Source organism: Paramisgurnus dabryanus, chromosome 24 (genome assembly GCF_030506205.2).
Source record: "Paramisgurnus dabryanus chromosome 24, PD_genome_1.1, whole genome shotgun sequence".
Lineage (NCBI taxonomy): Eukaryota > Metazoa > Chordata > Actinopteri > Cypriniformes > Cobitidae > Paramisgurnus > Paramisgurnus dabryanus.
In genome coordinates, this window is record NC_133360.1 from 191,452 (window position 1) to 207,343 (window position 15,892).

At 43.9% G+C, this 15,892-nt stretch overlaps 1 protein-coding gene across 4 annotated transcripts; it reads left to right on the forward strand.

The window, feature by feature from the left end:
- The first annotated feature begins 63 nt into the window (after positions 1 to 63).
- LOC135721016 (uncharacterized) lies at positions 64 to 15,827 on the forward strand. 4 transcript variants are annotated; one of them, XM_065243115.2, is made up of 36 exons: positions 64 to 86; positions 2,310 to 2,436; positions 2,506 to 2,648; positions 3,841 to 4,032; positions 4,146 to 4,229; positions 4,309 to 4,403; positions 4,480 to 4,645; positions 4,717 to 4,823; positions 4,911 to 5,138; positions 5,221 to 5,311; positions 5,437 to 5,523; positions 5,611 to 5,778; positions 5,849 to 6,048; positions 6,127 to 6,309; positions 6,388 to 6,532; positions 6,632 to 6,778; positions 7,272 to 7,502; positions 7,595 to 7,788; positions 7,877 to 8,004; positions 8,185 to 8,354; positions 8,462 to 8,641; positions 8,711 to 8,845; positions 8,924 to 9,067; positions 9,137 to 9,375; positions 9,451 to 9,610; positions 9,692 to 9,859; positions 9,945 to 10,374; positions 10,467 to 10,633; positions 10,983 to 11,103; positions 11,175 to 11,338; positions 11,424 to 11,639; positions 11,726 to 11,950; positions 12,028 to 12,177; positions 12,254 to 12,454; positions 12,749 to 12,880; positions 14,383 to 15,826. In XM_065243115.2, exons 3-36 carry the CDS (start codon positions 2,514 to 2,516, stop codon positions 14,635 to 14,637), a joined length of 5,838 nt encoding a protein of 1,945 aa, XP_065099187.1. In that variant the 5' UTR covers positions 64 to 86; positions 2,310 to 2,436; positions 2,506 to 2,513; the 3' UTR covers positions 14,638 to 15,826. The 4 variants fall into 4 exon arrangements, with proteins under 4 accessions (XP_065099187.1, XP_065099186.1, XP_065099185.1 ...); XM_065243114.2 differs by lacking the exon at positions 64 to 86 and adding an exon at positions 375 to 509 and having other exon boundaries at positions 14,383 to 15,827; XM_065243113.2 differs by lacking the exon at positions 64 to 86 and adding an exon at positions 1,491 to 2,049 and having other exon boundaries at positions 4,486 to 4,645; positions 14,383 to 15,827.
- The last annotated feature ends 65 nt before the right edge of the window (positions 15,828 to 15,892 follow it).

The following is a 15,892-nucleotide window of genomic DNA, read 5'->3' on the forward strand; positions in this document are numbered from 1 at the left end:
TACGTGTGTGTGTGCGTGTGTGCTGATGGTTTCCATGGTTGGGTTGTGTTGTAGTTTCAGGTGTGTAGAGAGATCTGATTTGTCTGGTGAGTATAAATTCAAGGTGTTGTCTTTTAATATTATTTTATATTAAATATTAATAGATTAGAGTAGTTCTGCACCCTTGGTATATGGTTTGAGTGCAGTCCACCCACGATTATATTGTGGTAATCGTGGTGTTTTGGTTTAACTGTAGTAATAAAAAAAGTAGAGTCAGCTTGTATATTTAGCGAGCTCAATCATTTCACTTCCCACACGTGATCACATCAGATACAGTCTGACTCTGTATATGTGTCTGATAATGAATGATGTGAATCAGATCTGCAGTGATTTTTAGTGTTTTCAGGTCTTTTATACGCGTGGGAAGTGAGCGTGACCCCGGAAAGAGTCTCACACTAGAGCTCATACATCAACACAAACACATCTGCAGTTTATTATTAACTTACAATGAATTAATCGTGATTATTACGGTAAGTTGCCGCGTGATTTAATGACGCGTTCGCTGTCATGTGTGTAACGTTACGTTAATGTGATAAACGAGTGAAAATGAATCATTGAATCGATTACTGAAAACGAGTCATTGTGCATGTATGTCCTATTATTAATCCACATGTATAAATTGTCGCGTTATTGTAGTGGATCTGTTGTGGTTTTGTGCTAAGGAAAAGTGTCTTTTTTTGGTGGCGTTTTAAATCTATAATCTGCGTGTTAATATAACGTTACCCGTTTGGACAATCATAAACAAACACAAATATCACGACAAACTTAATCGGATCACGATAATAATTCAACACTGATTTATAATATACGGTCTTTAATCTGAGTTTAAACAGTCACCTGACAATATAATCGTTGTTATTTTGAGGAAGTTTGACTCTGCTGAACACATGTTGTTAACAATGAATGGATCGGTTAGCTTTATTTTCTGACTTTAAATTAGATTTTACTGTAAAAGAGGAAACTGAGGGATGTTTGTAGTTCCTGTTGGATTGTATTATTGTTGCAGTTATTGTAATCCGCCACATGAGGGCGCGCGCACACATCACATAGTTTTACAACATTATCTATTCAACTATATTACTAAATAATTATAACAACTAAATTAACTTAAATCACGCTAGTATAGTTTTATTACAGCATTAATACATTATTTTAAATAAATAATAATTTGTGTAACGCGTCTGACTCTGATATCTCCTCGTGTCTGTGTTAGTGATAGTCGGTAGTCATGGTGATAAGGGCCGTTTGTCAATAAGAAGGCTGCAGCCTCCGAAGGTCACATATGCAGGCTGCACACGTCATCAAGCCAGGTTTATTTAAGATAACTGAGCATTACATTAGCAAATCATAAGTATATTACAACAATTTACGATTAACTAAATATAATAGTCAACTTTATAATTGTTAATATTCTGAAATAAGACAGTCTTGGTGACGTGTACAGCCTAAAAATACGACCTCCGGAGGCTGCAGCCTTCAGATTGAGAAACGGCCAAGGTGGTTAGTCCAGATAACACTAAAATGTTCAATGACGAAAATAACTAAAATACAAACTTATTCATCATGACAAATAAGATTCATAACACACATAAAGTACTAGATAAGTCTACAAGATAAATTTAAGAGTGTTTTTTAGTTTGATTTATTTAATGGTGTGGTTTATTAATGAATCTGCTGTGACGCTCCTGTAAAAATAAATCTCATTCAATCTTATTATCCTCCTCTCTCTGTCTCTCTCTCTCTCTCTCTCTCTCTCTCTCTCTCTCTCTCTCACTCTCAGCTTCTCTCTCTCTTTCAGTCTCAGTTGTGTGTGCGTGTGTCAGTGTTCGTGTCGGTTCACTGTAACAGGATTGTCTTACTCGAGTTCACGTGTTTCATCTCAGATTCGTAGATCTGCAGTGATTGAGTTTTATTAGATGTTTGTTAAATAATTATAATATTTGATGTGTATTTTGAGTGATGAGCGCTTGTGAAAACTCAAGTGAGTCGAGACTGGAGTCCGTCATTCAGGTGAACTTTATTTATATTCATTCATTTGATGCGTGGAAATCTAATTGCTCATTGTGTTTGGCTTTTATGCGTTTAATTAGTTAAGTTTTGCTATTTGTTGAGTGTTGTACAGACACTGCAGGTGTGTGTTCTGATCTGATCTAAATATACAACAGATCTCCACTGCGACCATCTGTTACAGACACACACTCTTATAAGATGATCACAAAGCATAGTCAGACTGTATTGAAGTGTGTGTTGTGTGTATTGTTTTTGTTAAGAGGTTGGAGGAAAGCGTTCTGTCTGAGGAGAAGCGGCTGACGGTTCAAGGATCTTCTCCAGATCATCCAGTGACCGGTTTACCGGCCCGTGTACGAGAGATTGTGTCCAGAAACCTCAGTGACACCAGTAAGACTCACACACACACTTACACACAAACCCACCATGACTCTTGAGATTGAGACGTGTGTCTGTCAGGTGCAGGTATGTCATCGGTTCTGTCAGTCCAGGAAGAGAACCGGGTTCTTCAGTCAGAACTGAGTCGTGTGGAGGATCTACTGGCCCACAGTCGAGCAGAGCGAGATGAACTGGCCATCAAATACAGCGCCATCAGTGAGAGGGTGAGGAGATCTCAAACTAATAAAATAATATGAAAAGGTTCTCGATAAGAAGTGAGGTCTTCTACACACAACCGTTTATTGTCAACAGATTGAACACAGTGGTTTATGATTAGTAATAGAGTATATATACAGTGTGTGTGTTTGTGTTAGTGTGTCTGTGTGTGTGTAACTATGTGTGTCTGTAAGGTCTCTCTCTGGATTCTCTTTTGTCTGTATCACAGTAAGGTTGACTCGTCTCCGTGGTAACGAGGAGTGGAATGAAGTGAAGTGTGGTGTTGTTGTCATGGCGACTGTAAACACTCAGTGATGGAGGGGAGGGGGGTGATTGTAAAGGACCCTCAGGATCTGTGTGTGTGTGTTTAATCCACAGATGATGAATGTGTTTTAGGTTTATATTCTTACAGGCGTATCACAGGGCAGCTCACAGGGGTCCTGACTGCTGAATCACTTCCCATACAGTTTATTTCTTTCCTTTCATTCAGTTATTCTGCATAAGACAGTTTTAAAATAAACTTTTTTATAAAGTTTTATAAAGTGAAAATATAAATGGTGCTGGTGCAAAACTCACCACCTCACCTTTTTAGGGTATTGTTATGTAGTCAAAATGGTTTCCTCTATGGTTTTTATGTTGTATTATTTGTGGTTTATACGGTGTTGGGGTGGTTGCTATGCTAGCTGGTAGTTTTTTGGCCTAAAACAGTGGTTCTCAAACTTTTTCGATGTACATTGCATCCCTTTGTGGTCCCCTAAAGAAAATGTCTGAGTTTTTTTTTTTTTTTTTTTGAATGAAACTAAACCTATTAAATGACACAATATAGTGCTGTTGGTTAGCCTTATTGTCTGAGGTTTAATTACACAGAATTTATGATAAAGTATTTTATAAAATGTCATAAAAACTAGTAATTAGATTAACGTTAATCTTACGTTCAATATTTGCGGAAATAAATATGAAAAAAATAGATTTGTGCTCTTTGAGAATCGATTTTGAATCGAGCACGTTTAAAAAAAAAAGATTAATCGAAAAAACGATTGCCCAGCCTTAGTTTCTACTATATTATTACACAAATATTATTTAAGTAAAAGTCACTGAGAAGTATAAAAACAAGTTCCTTACATCAAGAAGACAAGGCACAATTTAAAGTCCAGTATGTTATGTAAACGTGCAGGGTTTGTGTGTGTGACGTATGTGCAGTTGGAGCAGGCGTTGTGTTTGGAGGGAGGGGACGAGGGGAGGGACTCACCGGAGTCTCGCAGCTTTGCGCAGCAGAACGTAGATCTGCGCAGACGCTTGGATGAGGAGCAGGCGGCTTATAAACGCAAACTCACAGCGTATCAGGAGGGACAGCAAAGACAAGCACAGCTCGTACAGAAACTACAGGCCAAGGTACAACACACACTGTTACACACACACACACACACACACACATATAACTGTGTATATAAAACACACAATGTAAAGTTGAACGATGTATTTACGTGTGGTCTCTGTGTGCGCAGGTTCTGCAGTATAAGAAGAAGTGTGGAGATCTTGAACAGACGCTGCTGGAGAAATCAACTGAACTGGACAAACACAAACTTAATGTCAGTACCACAGATACACATATTATCACTTCTTATTATCTTGCGTTCTGTTGCGTGGTAATGATTTGCATCACTTTAGGGTCGGTGTGATTTTAACGGTCATCGTAGAGATGAAGATGAACCCAGCAGTGATTTGGAGAGCGCCCTCATCCGTCTGGAGGAGGAACAGCAGAGGTTTGATAAGTGTGAGTGTGTGTGATAATCCTGTAGCGGTGCATTGTGTTTGATTAGCGTGTTTGCATCTGCGCAGGAGCAGCGGTCTGTCTGCAGTCAACGCCATGCTGCGAGAGCAGCTGGAACAGGCCGGATTGGCCAACGAGGCGCTCAGTCAGGACATCCGCAGACTTACTGCTGATTGGACTAAAGCCAGGGAAGAGCTTGAGCAGAGGGAATCTGATTGGAGGAGAGAAGAGGAGGTGGGTGTGGGCCGTGACCGAGCAAGATGTTCTGGTTCGCAGCTTTTCCTTTAATATTTGTGTTTTTTCAGTCTTTCCACAGTTATTTCAGCAGTGAACACAGTCGTCTGTTGGCGCTCTGGAGGCAGGTGGTCGGCTTCCGCAGATACGTGTGTGAGCTCAAGAGTGCCACAGAGAGGTCAGACCGCGACACTACAACAAAAACATAAACATGCAGACGTGCTGCTGAAGACTTGTTTAAAAGCTCTCTTTCTCTGTCTATCAGGGATCTGTCGGACATGCGTAATGAGCTGGCGTGCGCGGGTCAGAGCGTGCAGCTGCAGTGTGTGAGCGCTTGTGCAGCGCTGCGCAGCCGTGAGGACGGGTCGACGCTGGTTCTGGAAAGAGAGACGGGTCACAGGCTCCAGCTGGAGCAGCAGCTGAGAGAGACACTGACTGAGATGATGTCCTTACAGGCCAAGAGTGATTCTGATAGAACTGAGCTCAACACACGGTCTGTGATCTTCAATATGGACTTCAATACAGACTTATGTCTTAAGTTTGAAGTTAAAGTGTTGTTGATGTTTGTGCTTCAGGCTTGCAGACGCAGTGAGGGAGGTGGAGCGACTCAAAGCTCGCATAGATGACCGAGAACAAAAAATCACGACTCTCAGCAGTGAACTACAGGTACACACACACACACATCTAGTTTACATGTGACCACCTGACAGACAGGTAACAACTCCAATGACTTTTTTACTTTATTGTTATTCTTCACTAGTTAGTAAGCACAATGATCACTGTGTTTGTAGGTTCAGAGCAGTCATGAGGAATCAGAAGTAAATATACTGAGGACACAGACAGCAGCGCTGCAGAACACACTCCGACACGTCACACAGGTAATACACACAAACACGCCGTTCAGTGACGTCTCGTCTGATATGTGATGCGTGTGTTTATGAATGTGTGGTGTGCGTTTATTGTAGCTGCTGTTTTCTGACTGTGACCGTCTGGATGGAGACACTGAAGAAGCCATGCTGCCTCTACTGCGTTCTTCATCACCTAGCCGCTCCTCGTCATCACCGCACATCATCCCTGACACCTGTCTGTCTGCTCTACGCTCAGCAGTGACCAACAGACAACTCCAACTACAGGTACAGACAGACAGATAAACCCATAGACATCTGTCTTCGCTCAATCATCTCATACTATGTGTGCATGTAGGAGCTGCGAGAGCGTCTGCAGTCTGCGCAGTCATCAGTCCAGCAGCTGCGCAGGCAGCTGGGAGAGGTGGAGTCTGGCCGACGGGATGCAGAGCTGCGTATGCAGGCGCTTCAGGCAGAGAGAGACGAGGCCCATAGAGAGAGAGAGACAATTGTGAGAGAGAGAGACAGGATTAAAAAGGAGAGAGACACGCTGAGCAGGTCATATCACACCTAATCAAATGGCTTTGCACGTTTAGTGACAAAACCTAAATGAAACTCTGTGCTTCTGTCTCTCAGTGTGAAAGCGAGCGTGGATAAAGCAGCGCAGGCGGCACAGACGCAGGTGCAGCTACTGCAGCTGGAGTGCGAAAAGCTGCAGCTGGCTGTAACGTCTGCGCAGAGAGAGCGAGACCGTGAGAGAGAAGAGAAAAACGCTACCATACTAGAGAGAGACCGAGCGAGAACAGAGATAGACAGAATGTGAGTCTCTGTAGGTTTTTATGTTAGCTTATGAATAATGTAGCTGTGGTTGTAATGTTTTTGGTGTGTGTGTGTCAGTCAACAGTTGAGGGAGGAGTCAGAGACTCGTGCTTCATCTCTACGTGTTGAACTGTCTGCAGTGAGAGAGTCTCTCCAGCAAGGGACGATAGAGAAACAGCTGATGGACACTGAGAACAAACAGCTGGCAGATGCACTAAACAGGGTCAGACTATCATTAGGGTGTAAAACAGATCCACTATAATAAATAAACTTTATGTTTCATACACTGATGTGAACTCATTGTGTGCCTGTGCGCGTACAGTGTGAGTCGAGTCACGCCGAGATATCCCTGTCGCTCAGTAAACTTCAGTCTGAGGAGTCATCACTCAGAGATTCACTCGCTAAGATGAGCAACATTAATGAGAGTCTTGCACAGGACAAATCCGACCTCAACAGCATCATCATACAGGTAAACGCACAAACATTTAATATAAAAGGCTCATTATAGTTCTGCGTAGGTCCTATGGCGTAACCTCAACACATCGGTTTTCATATATACTTCTGTGTCGACGAGCAATTACACATGCAGACCGCTAGTAGGCAGTATTCACGCGTGTAACACACAGCAGCAGTGCAACAGCCAAAGAAGAAGCAGCTTGGCCAGTAAACCCACAAACAAAGAGGCAGCAGCTTGTTGTGTATGATTTGAGAAGACCTCATCTTGGCCCATGTTTGTTCTTACCGTCGCAAGCGGAAATGCCCATGAAGAAATGCAACGCAGATTTTTTTACCTGGGGTTCTAGTGGATCAATCACTGCGCTTTCTGTCCGTAAGGAACATACATTGTTAAAATTTTGGCAAGGTGCACGTCAGGCTACGCAGAGCTATGCACATCCAGCGCATAACCTATGGCAAAGAATCTACATTAATTCCTTATATTAATATTGCATGTTGATTGACAGCTGGAAGAAGATAAGAATCTGTTAGCGTCTCAGCGAAGAGAAGCAGATCAAGAGAAATTGACCATCAGAGATGAGCTCGTCCGCTCCGAGCAGGACAGATTGGAGCTGGAATCTGTCCGTCTTACTCTACACCAATCGCTGCAGGAGTCTGAGCTGGCAAGGGTGGGGCTGGAGGCGGAGCTTCAGTCGCTGCGGGCAGACAGATCCAAATTACAAGACAAAATTACACAGGTGATTCTTTGTCTATCTGTCTGTCTCCGTTTGTCTTTTTTTAGTTTCCTCATGAAACTATCTCTGATGTGCTGCTGCTGTCAATTAAACAGCTGGTGGGTGAGTTGAGCAGTTTGGAGGCGGAGCTTGGCGCAATCCGTGGTGAAGGAGACCGGCAGAGCACCGCCCTTGAGGAAGCGGGGCGTGGGCGGGCGGAGCTAGCGCGAGAGAGGGCGGGGCTCTTGGTTCAGCTGACGGCATCAGAAAGAGAGAATGCCACGTTAACAGAAGAGATCGCTGCCTTTAGGTGACACTTGCGCTGACACTAGTAGCAGTCTTGTGATGGGGTGTTTGTATGGTGTTGTATGTATAACTGTGTGTGTGTGTGTGTGTAGGTCAGAGAGGGAGGCTCTGGAGACGAGTCTGTTTGAGGTACAACAGCAGATGAATCAGATTGAGGCTCGACGAGAACATCTGGAGGCAGAGAACCAGCATCTGCGACTGCGCACCGACAGCATGACAGGTACATAAGAGAGAGAGACAGGTACATTGAATAGTACGTAACAGAAAGACAGATACGAGAGGTATGGATTTATAGTTACTGTAGAATTAATATCGGTGATATTTAATTCAGCTCAGATATGTTATTTCCGTATGCATGTTTAAGATGTTTCGTTTATCTTTGTGTTGTTTGTGTGTTCAGCTGAGTTGAAGCGTTTGCGTACTGATAAAGAGACAGTTTTGTCTCAGAGTGAGAGAGAGAAAGACATGCTGAGAGATGCACTCACGACCGCTCAACAAGAAGCACAGCGATCTCTGCGCACCGCCCTCTCTGAACACCAGGAGGAGCTGGAGAGACTGACCAATCAGAAGGTCAGAAGCGCCATGTAGCATATAATTCAGCTCATGAATATTGTTCAGGCTGTCAGTAAAAACAGATAATTTATGCACAAATGTGTGTTTATCTGTGAATCAAACAGGAGGCACTGCGTTGCAGTTTGGAGGCTGAACACGAGGTGGCGCTGCGACAGGTACGAGAACAAATGGAGGAGCAGATGAGCAGACTCGAGAAAGAACGAGATGAACTTCAGGAAGAGCTTCGGTCCCTGCAGCGAGACAGAAACCAGCGTCTACTGCAGGCAGAAACTGACAAACAGCAGGTAGGGTAGCATACACACAGAAAACACATGACGTCACTTCTGTTGTAACCCATCTGATGCCGCATGCAGGCGCTGTCCATGAAGGAGGCTGAGAAGGCGGTACTCTCTGAGAAAGTGTGCTCCCTTCAGGCCGAGCTGAGTACTGCAGCGTTGGAACTGGACCGAGTGAATCGAGAGATGGTTCTCCTCAAAGACCAGGAGCGGGTGAGAATAACATACGCATGGCTGCAGATCGATTTGAGTTTAACTAGAGTCATTCAAGTTTTATTTTTCTGTTTCCAGGCTGCAGTCACAGCTTTAAATGCAGAGCTGCAGGAAATGCGCAGTCATCTAGAGGACACAGGGAGTTTACATGGCCGTGAGCTGTGCAGACTGCAGGAGAACTGTGCGGACCAGCAGACCCGAGCAGATGCGGCACTCAGAGAGGTTTGTTTATAGAAGCACTAACGTATATTGAACATTTAATACATTTAAAAAAACATTTTTCTCTTTTAGCTTGAGGAATGCCGCTTCCTGCTCTCAGCCAGCGAGGAGAGTCACGACACTGCAAAGCGAGAACTTTTGGAGATGGATAAACGCTTTTGCCAAATACGGGATATAGGCGAGGGGCACAGACGAGATGGGGCGGAGCTACGGCGGGCCATCAGTGATGTAACCAAAGAGAGGGACGCTCTGAGCCAATCAAATAATCAGCTGAGGGAAGCACTGCGAGTGGCTGAGAGCGAGAGAATCAGGTAACAAACACTCAGGTGCTTTAGGTTCCAGTCCACGATGCACAATATATAATCCATGTACATCTGTCTGTCTAGTGTGAAGCGTGCGTGTGAGGAGAGCGAGCAGAAACTTTCATTGCTGGAGGAGACTTTGGCATCTGTGCAGAAAGAGGCATCAGATCTGCGCAGTTGTCTGCGTGAGGTGGAGAGATCCAGACTGGAGGCACGCAGAGAGCTGCAGGAACTGCGCAGACAGGTAAGTGAGAAGGATTATGACCCGAGTGTCATTGAGATGTACGTGTGATTCGATGTAGCCATGACTCTGCTGTGCTGTCAGGTGAAAGTTCTGGATGCAGAGCGAGAGCAGACGGGAAAACAGATGGCCGAGCTGCAGACGCGTCTGTCTGGAGAAGATCAGAAAGATGAAGAGAGAGCGCGAGAACTGATATCTCTTAAACAAAAACTCACAGACACAGAAACTACCAGAAATGCTCTTCAAAAAGAGGTTGGATGATGTGTGAGGTCATATGTATTTTATCACCGTTTGGCTCCGTCGTTGTGTCTCATCCATGACTACTTTCTCTCTTCAGCTGTGTTCTCTGCAGAGGCGTCTGAGTGAAAGCGAATTGTGCTGGCGCTCTCGCGAGCGAGACTTGACGTCTCATCTACAGGAAGCTCGCGGCTGTGAGAAGAAGCTTCAGGACGAGGCTCGCAATCTCGCCCTGCGTGCGCAAACAGCCTCCGATGCGTCCGTGCAGATGCAGCTGCACCTGAGCGAGGCGGAGGGTCGTCTGGCTGCGACGGAGGCTGAGTTGTCGCGTGCCGAGGCCGCCCGCAGAGACCTGGAGTTTAGGCTGTGCAGTCTGCAGTCGGCGCTCACGCGTACACTAGGCATTGGGTCTAGCGGGCGGAGCGGCAGCAGAGGGCGGAGTCCGGCAGGCTCATCCCCTTCCTCTATGATGTCTCTGTCTCGACATAGGAGTGTGTCTCCACTGCGTTGCTCGCTATCACCACACAAAGGTTAAGAGTTTATATATTTATTGAGGCCTTGTAAAGAAGCACCTTTTTACGGGTCAGATTATTAAAATTCTCTTGTATGTGTGCTCTTTCAGATGTGGCAGGTAATATAACTCCAGATAACACGGTAATTCTGCGGCCATTGTCTCCAGAAAGGACAGACGCGCCGCTGCCCGTCGCCCTGCCTGAGCTCGATCCTGAAACGCTTCGCAGTGGCCTTAGAGACTTCCTGCAAGAGCTCAGAGAAGCTCAGAGAGAACGAGTAAACTTTACATTCACCACAGATGCTTTCATTCCAGCACTCTTACTGTGCGTTCATACCAGACATGAATGAAGCGAATAAATAAGCATAGTTGGACGCTTGAACATTTTGAGTTGATGATTTTGTCCTCCATTGTTGCTTCTTATTTCTGCCTCCGCTCGGTACATTGTAATCACGTCACTACTAGAGCAAGCTCCTGATTGGTTAACGTGGCCAAAGTCCAGATAACATGTAACTCGCGATTAACGCTTCATTCGCGTCTGGTATAAACGCACCATTACACTGTATGCACCATTAAAATGATTGGGACACAGTGTTAAAGTGACACTGTCTTATAAATGTGTGTTAGGATGAGGCACGGGGTCAGTTGGGCTCACTACAGAGGGAATTAGAGGAAGTGACATCAGAGAGAGACTCCGCCCAACATCGTGTGCTTCAGCTACACAACACACTACAAGAGTGCCAAGAGGGTAAGACACTTTACACATATGCTATCAGACAGGCGCACAGACACGTATGTTTATTGCATATATGCATTTAGATAAGCGTGCCGTGGATGGGAAACTGTCATCAGCTCAGGCTTTGCTGCATCAGCATGAAGAACAGCAGCGGAGAAGCGAGAGAGAAAGACGTGTTTTAAACGACAAAATCAAAGAGCTGGAGAGAGTCTTACTGAACGCTGACACTGAACGCAAGCGTGTTGAGGTCAGATAACACTAAAACAACAATATAACTCATGTCATTATGTGTGAAAATCATCATAATAAATGAGCAACATCGACCCCTGCAGGAGCAGTGCAGCAAGCGACGAGCTGGAGAGGCACGGTTGGAGGCGGAGCGTCATCGACTGCGTGAGGCTTTGGAGGCGGCTGAAGGGCACGGCACGCGGGTGGAGCTGGGGAGGCGGAGTTTGGAGGGAGAGCTGCAGAGACTGAGACTGAGTCTGGCCGAGAGAGAGACAGAGCTTCTGTCTGCTAATGAACGACATGAGAACATCCTCAAACAGGTAAAACCTCATACCTCATTAATGATCCTTACAGCCGCCTCAAAATATCATCCACAACACCGTACTGATGTACGTCTGCGTGTCAGGTGGCGGAGGGTGAAGGACGCCTCTCGTCTCTTCAGAAAGAGGTTGACAGATTGACGCTCTTACTGTCTAAAGCTCAGGAGGCAGAGAGCGTTCAGAAAGAACGAGCGCTCGTCCTCTCCCAAAACCTGCAGGAAGCCACCGCAGCCCACAGCGCCACTCAAGGACGCCTTGCTGCTCTGCAGAAAACACTGGGACAGGCCGAGAATGAACGCAGACAGCTGCAGGTAAGGAGAGAGACAGACATACAGAGAAAGAAAGTTAAGCAGAAGTAGTGATTGTTTTTCTGTGCGGTCTCTTTCAGGAGCGTGCAGATGAGCTCAGAGCATCCGTGTCTGAGAGCAAACGTAATAGCACTGCTCTCATGGAGCGCATGCAGACGCTGCAGTCAGATCTGAGTCAGAGTCAGCTGCGCAGATCTGAACTAGAGACTGAGCTACGCAACACACAGGAGGTGAGAGACCAAACTGAGGTGTAGCAAACTCTTGACATAACGTGCATTATACTTGACCAAATCTTTCACGTGGCAGACTCTGCGGCAGAAATCTGACAGCCTGGCCGAGACCCAGCGCAGTCTACAGTCTGCTCAGACAGACCGCGCGGCTTCAGAAGAGCGTCTGCGCAGCCTGCAGAGAGTCGTGGCGTTACTGGAGACAGAGAAGAGAGATGCAGAGAGACAGGCCGTCCGCTTGGAAAAAGACAAAAGTGCACTGAGAAACACTCTGGATAAGGTGAAGCCTTAATCTGACAGCTTATTGTTCTGTTTGTGTACAGGAATCTGATCCAAACACGCAAAAGTTGACATAGTGATAACCATAGCAGAGGATTGGAAGTAATAATTAAACCTGTTTTATGTTTTGACCAAAGTAGCAACCTGAAATGTATTCTCCCCTTTCACTGTGGTTGAACCAGCTTTGATAAAGGTGTCATGTGTCCGGTGTCACTTTTTGAATTTCTCAGGAGTGATTGAAGTTTTGAAGTGCGGTAACTGTGAATGATGAGTTTTGTGTAATTTCCTTCATCAGGTGGAACGACAGAAGCTAAAGACGGAGGAGAGCAGCATGCGTCTGTCTGCAGAGAAAGGACGACTGGATCGTTCGCTCAACAGCGCTGAACAAGAGCTTCAGGACGCACAGAGACAGATCGCACTGCTGCAGGTACTCGCATTATAATCCAGTGCACATCAAAGTACCAAGAATTAATAAATGAGCGTGTGTGATTGTGTTTTTATTGATGTGCATGTAAGGAAGAGTTGTTTGATGTCAAAGAGAAGATCACAATGTGTCTGGTGAGTAACAGAAGGATTGTGTTTTGTGTATTACGTGTTTGGTAGAGCAGTGCCATCATGTACTTTAGGTGGTTGATATGATTTCTGCTGTTGCTATGGTTACAGTAGGCACCTCCCTTACATTTGCTTGTGTGTTTGAGTAGTCTGAGGGCTGTGTCCGAAATCACATAATGTGACCGTAGGTACTGAATTAGATGAAGTATCTACTCATCGACTGTTAAACAGTAGTTTTATAGTATGAATATGGATAATATGAATGAATTCGGACGTACTACATCCACCGTGTTGATACATCATCACGTGAATACGTCATCATTAGGTACGTTAGGTACATCATTAGGTGTAACGATATTTTGCGATACACACTATGATGCCTGTCTGATATTGATTCCGATTATTATTCACAGCTATTTCATGTACTACGGCTATTTGATCATTAGAAAGTCCTTATCGATCTGAAAACACTGTTAGTTTGAGTCGTTTATAATATGAATTTGAAAAAGCAACACTCGTCAAACATAATCATTATACATATTCTTTATTAGTGTGAAAATACCTGAAATAGTTTGAAGAACAGCGATATAAATGTGTTTATATATTTCCTGGAGCTGCCTGTGTAATGTTTCTTCTTCTTTGGTGCATATTGAGTTTTTGCACAAGAGCGCCCTCAGGCTTCTAGATGTAGCGGCATTTTACCATAATTTATTGTGGAGCAAAGCAAGCAGAATTGAACGATGTATCGTTACACCCCTAGTTGTCATAACATATCAAGTTAGTCTTTAACTGGAATGACGTTGAACTAGCGCAATTTTACCACATGAGACATCTGTTTATTATACGTGCTTACATTTTAATAGAGCCACGTTACCGTTGTCTACTTCATTGGATAACTCCTCTCCCGGAGGCTCATGGTCATCCAGGCACTTTTCGCCTACTGTTTTTCGAATACTAGGAATTCGGACTTACTACTCACCTCACTATATAGTATGGAAGTAGGCGGTTTCAGATGCAGCCTGAGTCTGCTGGTAGAAATAAGACTTTGTATGTTAAATTTATTTGAGTTTGTTGTTTGTAGACAATCAAAGTCAATCTGTGTTTGTTTAAAACCTAATATTGCTCCGACAAATTCAACAAACTTCTAAAATTGAAGAGCTGATGTGTCACATTGGTATGAATAACCCTTTAAACATTTTAAGTTCTCTAAGAAAAGCCTTAATGGTTAACTAATTGTAATAATGATTTCCAGCGTTGTTGATTTAGTGTTACGATTATTATAAGTTTGACAGTCTATTCTAACTGTCTATCAAACTGTCAAGATCACACTAACCAGATGTTGTTAAACTACATGTATGTTTTGTATGTTTGTTTCAGGCTCAGCTGGGTGAACTGGAGCAGAACCACATTGTTAGCGAGCAGTCGGCACGTCTGCGTGAGGACGCCCAGCGCGAGGCCGAGCGACTGCGTATCAGTCAGCGTGAGGCAGAGCGAGCGCTGGCTGCCCGAGAGAGAGTTCACCGTCAGCGGATTAAAGGTCTGGAGGAACAGGTGTCCACGCTTAAAGAGCAGTTACAGCAGGAGATCCGACGAAGAACACCGTTCACGTCATCTGCACCTACTCTGAGCTGATCCCAGAACTGCTTTAGACTCACCTGTGATGATGTCACCACAACGAGCACATCTTCTGTCCCAGAGATGATGAGACTTTTCTCGCACGAGTACACAGAGACACCACAGTATAGACAGTTTCAGCAGGAACAACATGAACAAATGGCTTTTGTGGAACAAACGTAATTTCCGGTGAGAGTAGTTTATTTCTGATAACAAGTAAAATAAACAACACGTAAATGACCTTAGTTCAAATCATAGCTAAATCGTATCAAAAACGAGACTTCAAAAACAAAACTACAGATCGGCTGCCAAACCCCTCCCTTCACATAGCGCTGATCCATGATTGCCGTCTCCCCTCGTTTTCAGGAAACCAAAACATTTCTTATTTTCGACGAGGTATTTGTTCCAGAGTTTAGTTTAGCCACTAGCCAGACCATTAAACAAACAGAGACCGGAAGTTAATTTGCACCCAGACACGAAACCGTCTATAGAGGGGTGTATGTGTCTGTTTACCCTGCTAAAAAAAATTGCTGGTATTTTTTGGTGCTGGTATGCTGGTGACCACCAGCTAAACCAGCATGAAAATGATGCTGGTCTATGCTGTTTTTTCCAGCAGGTACCACTTGTTATTATGTTTAGAGAAATCATGGACGTTTTACAGAATCAGAGTAGATGACAGGTGTCTGATTATATGAATATTATTGTCTGTCTGATAATAAATGAAAATCTCACATTCCTTAAACACTGACAAATAATGAAGAGAAATACTTGAATATGTTTACTGTAGTTTCTTAAGTTATGTGAAAACATGTTTGTATGCTTATCTGAAATACAATTGTTAACCTGATTTATATTTGTAATTCATAATCGCTATATCAATATTTTACCTCAGGTGATTTTTTTTTTAGAAATCATTTTATGATCAAATAAAACCGTTTTCATGATCAGGTGTAAACTGAGGTAAACTACATCTTCCTGCTCAATCGACTGTTCAGAATGCAAATATGAATGTTTATAAACATGAAGGGTTTTATTACCTAGGGTTTTCTGCTGTTGTGCTCCAGTTTCACAATGAGATTAATTTGTCGATGAAAACTTGATTTAAGGCTAAATATCTTCTGTCAGAGTTCGCGCTCGCATGCGTGACACCAGCAGCTCGTGAATGGCGCGAAATTGTGACGTTCATTCAAACTTAACTTTAATTAGATTTTAATGTTTTGTTTAAAATGTATTGTTAATAAAATAATTTTATTATGGTAAAGCTTGGAATATA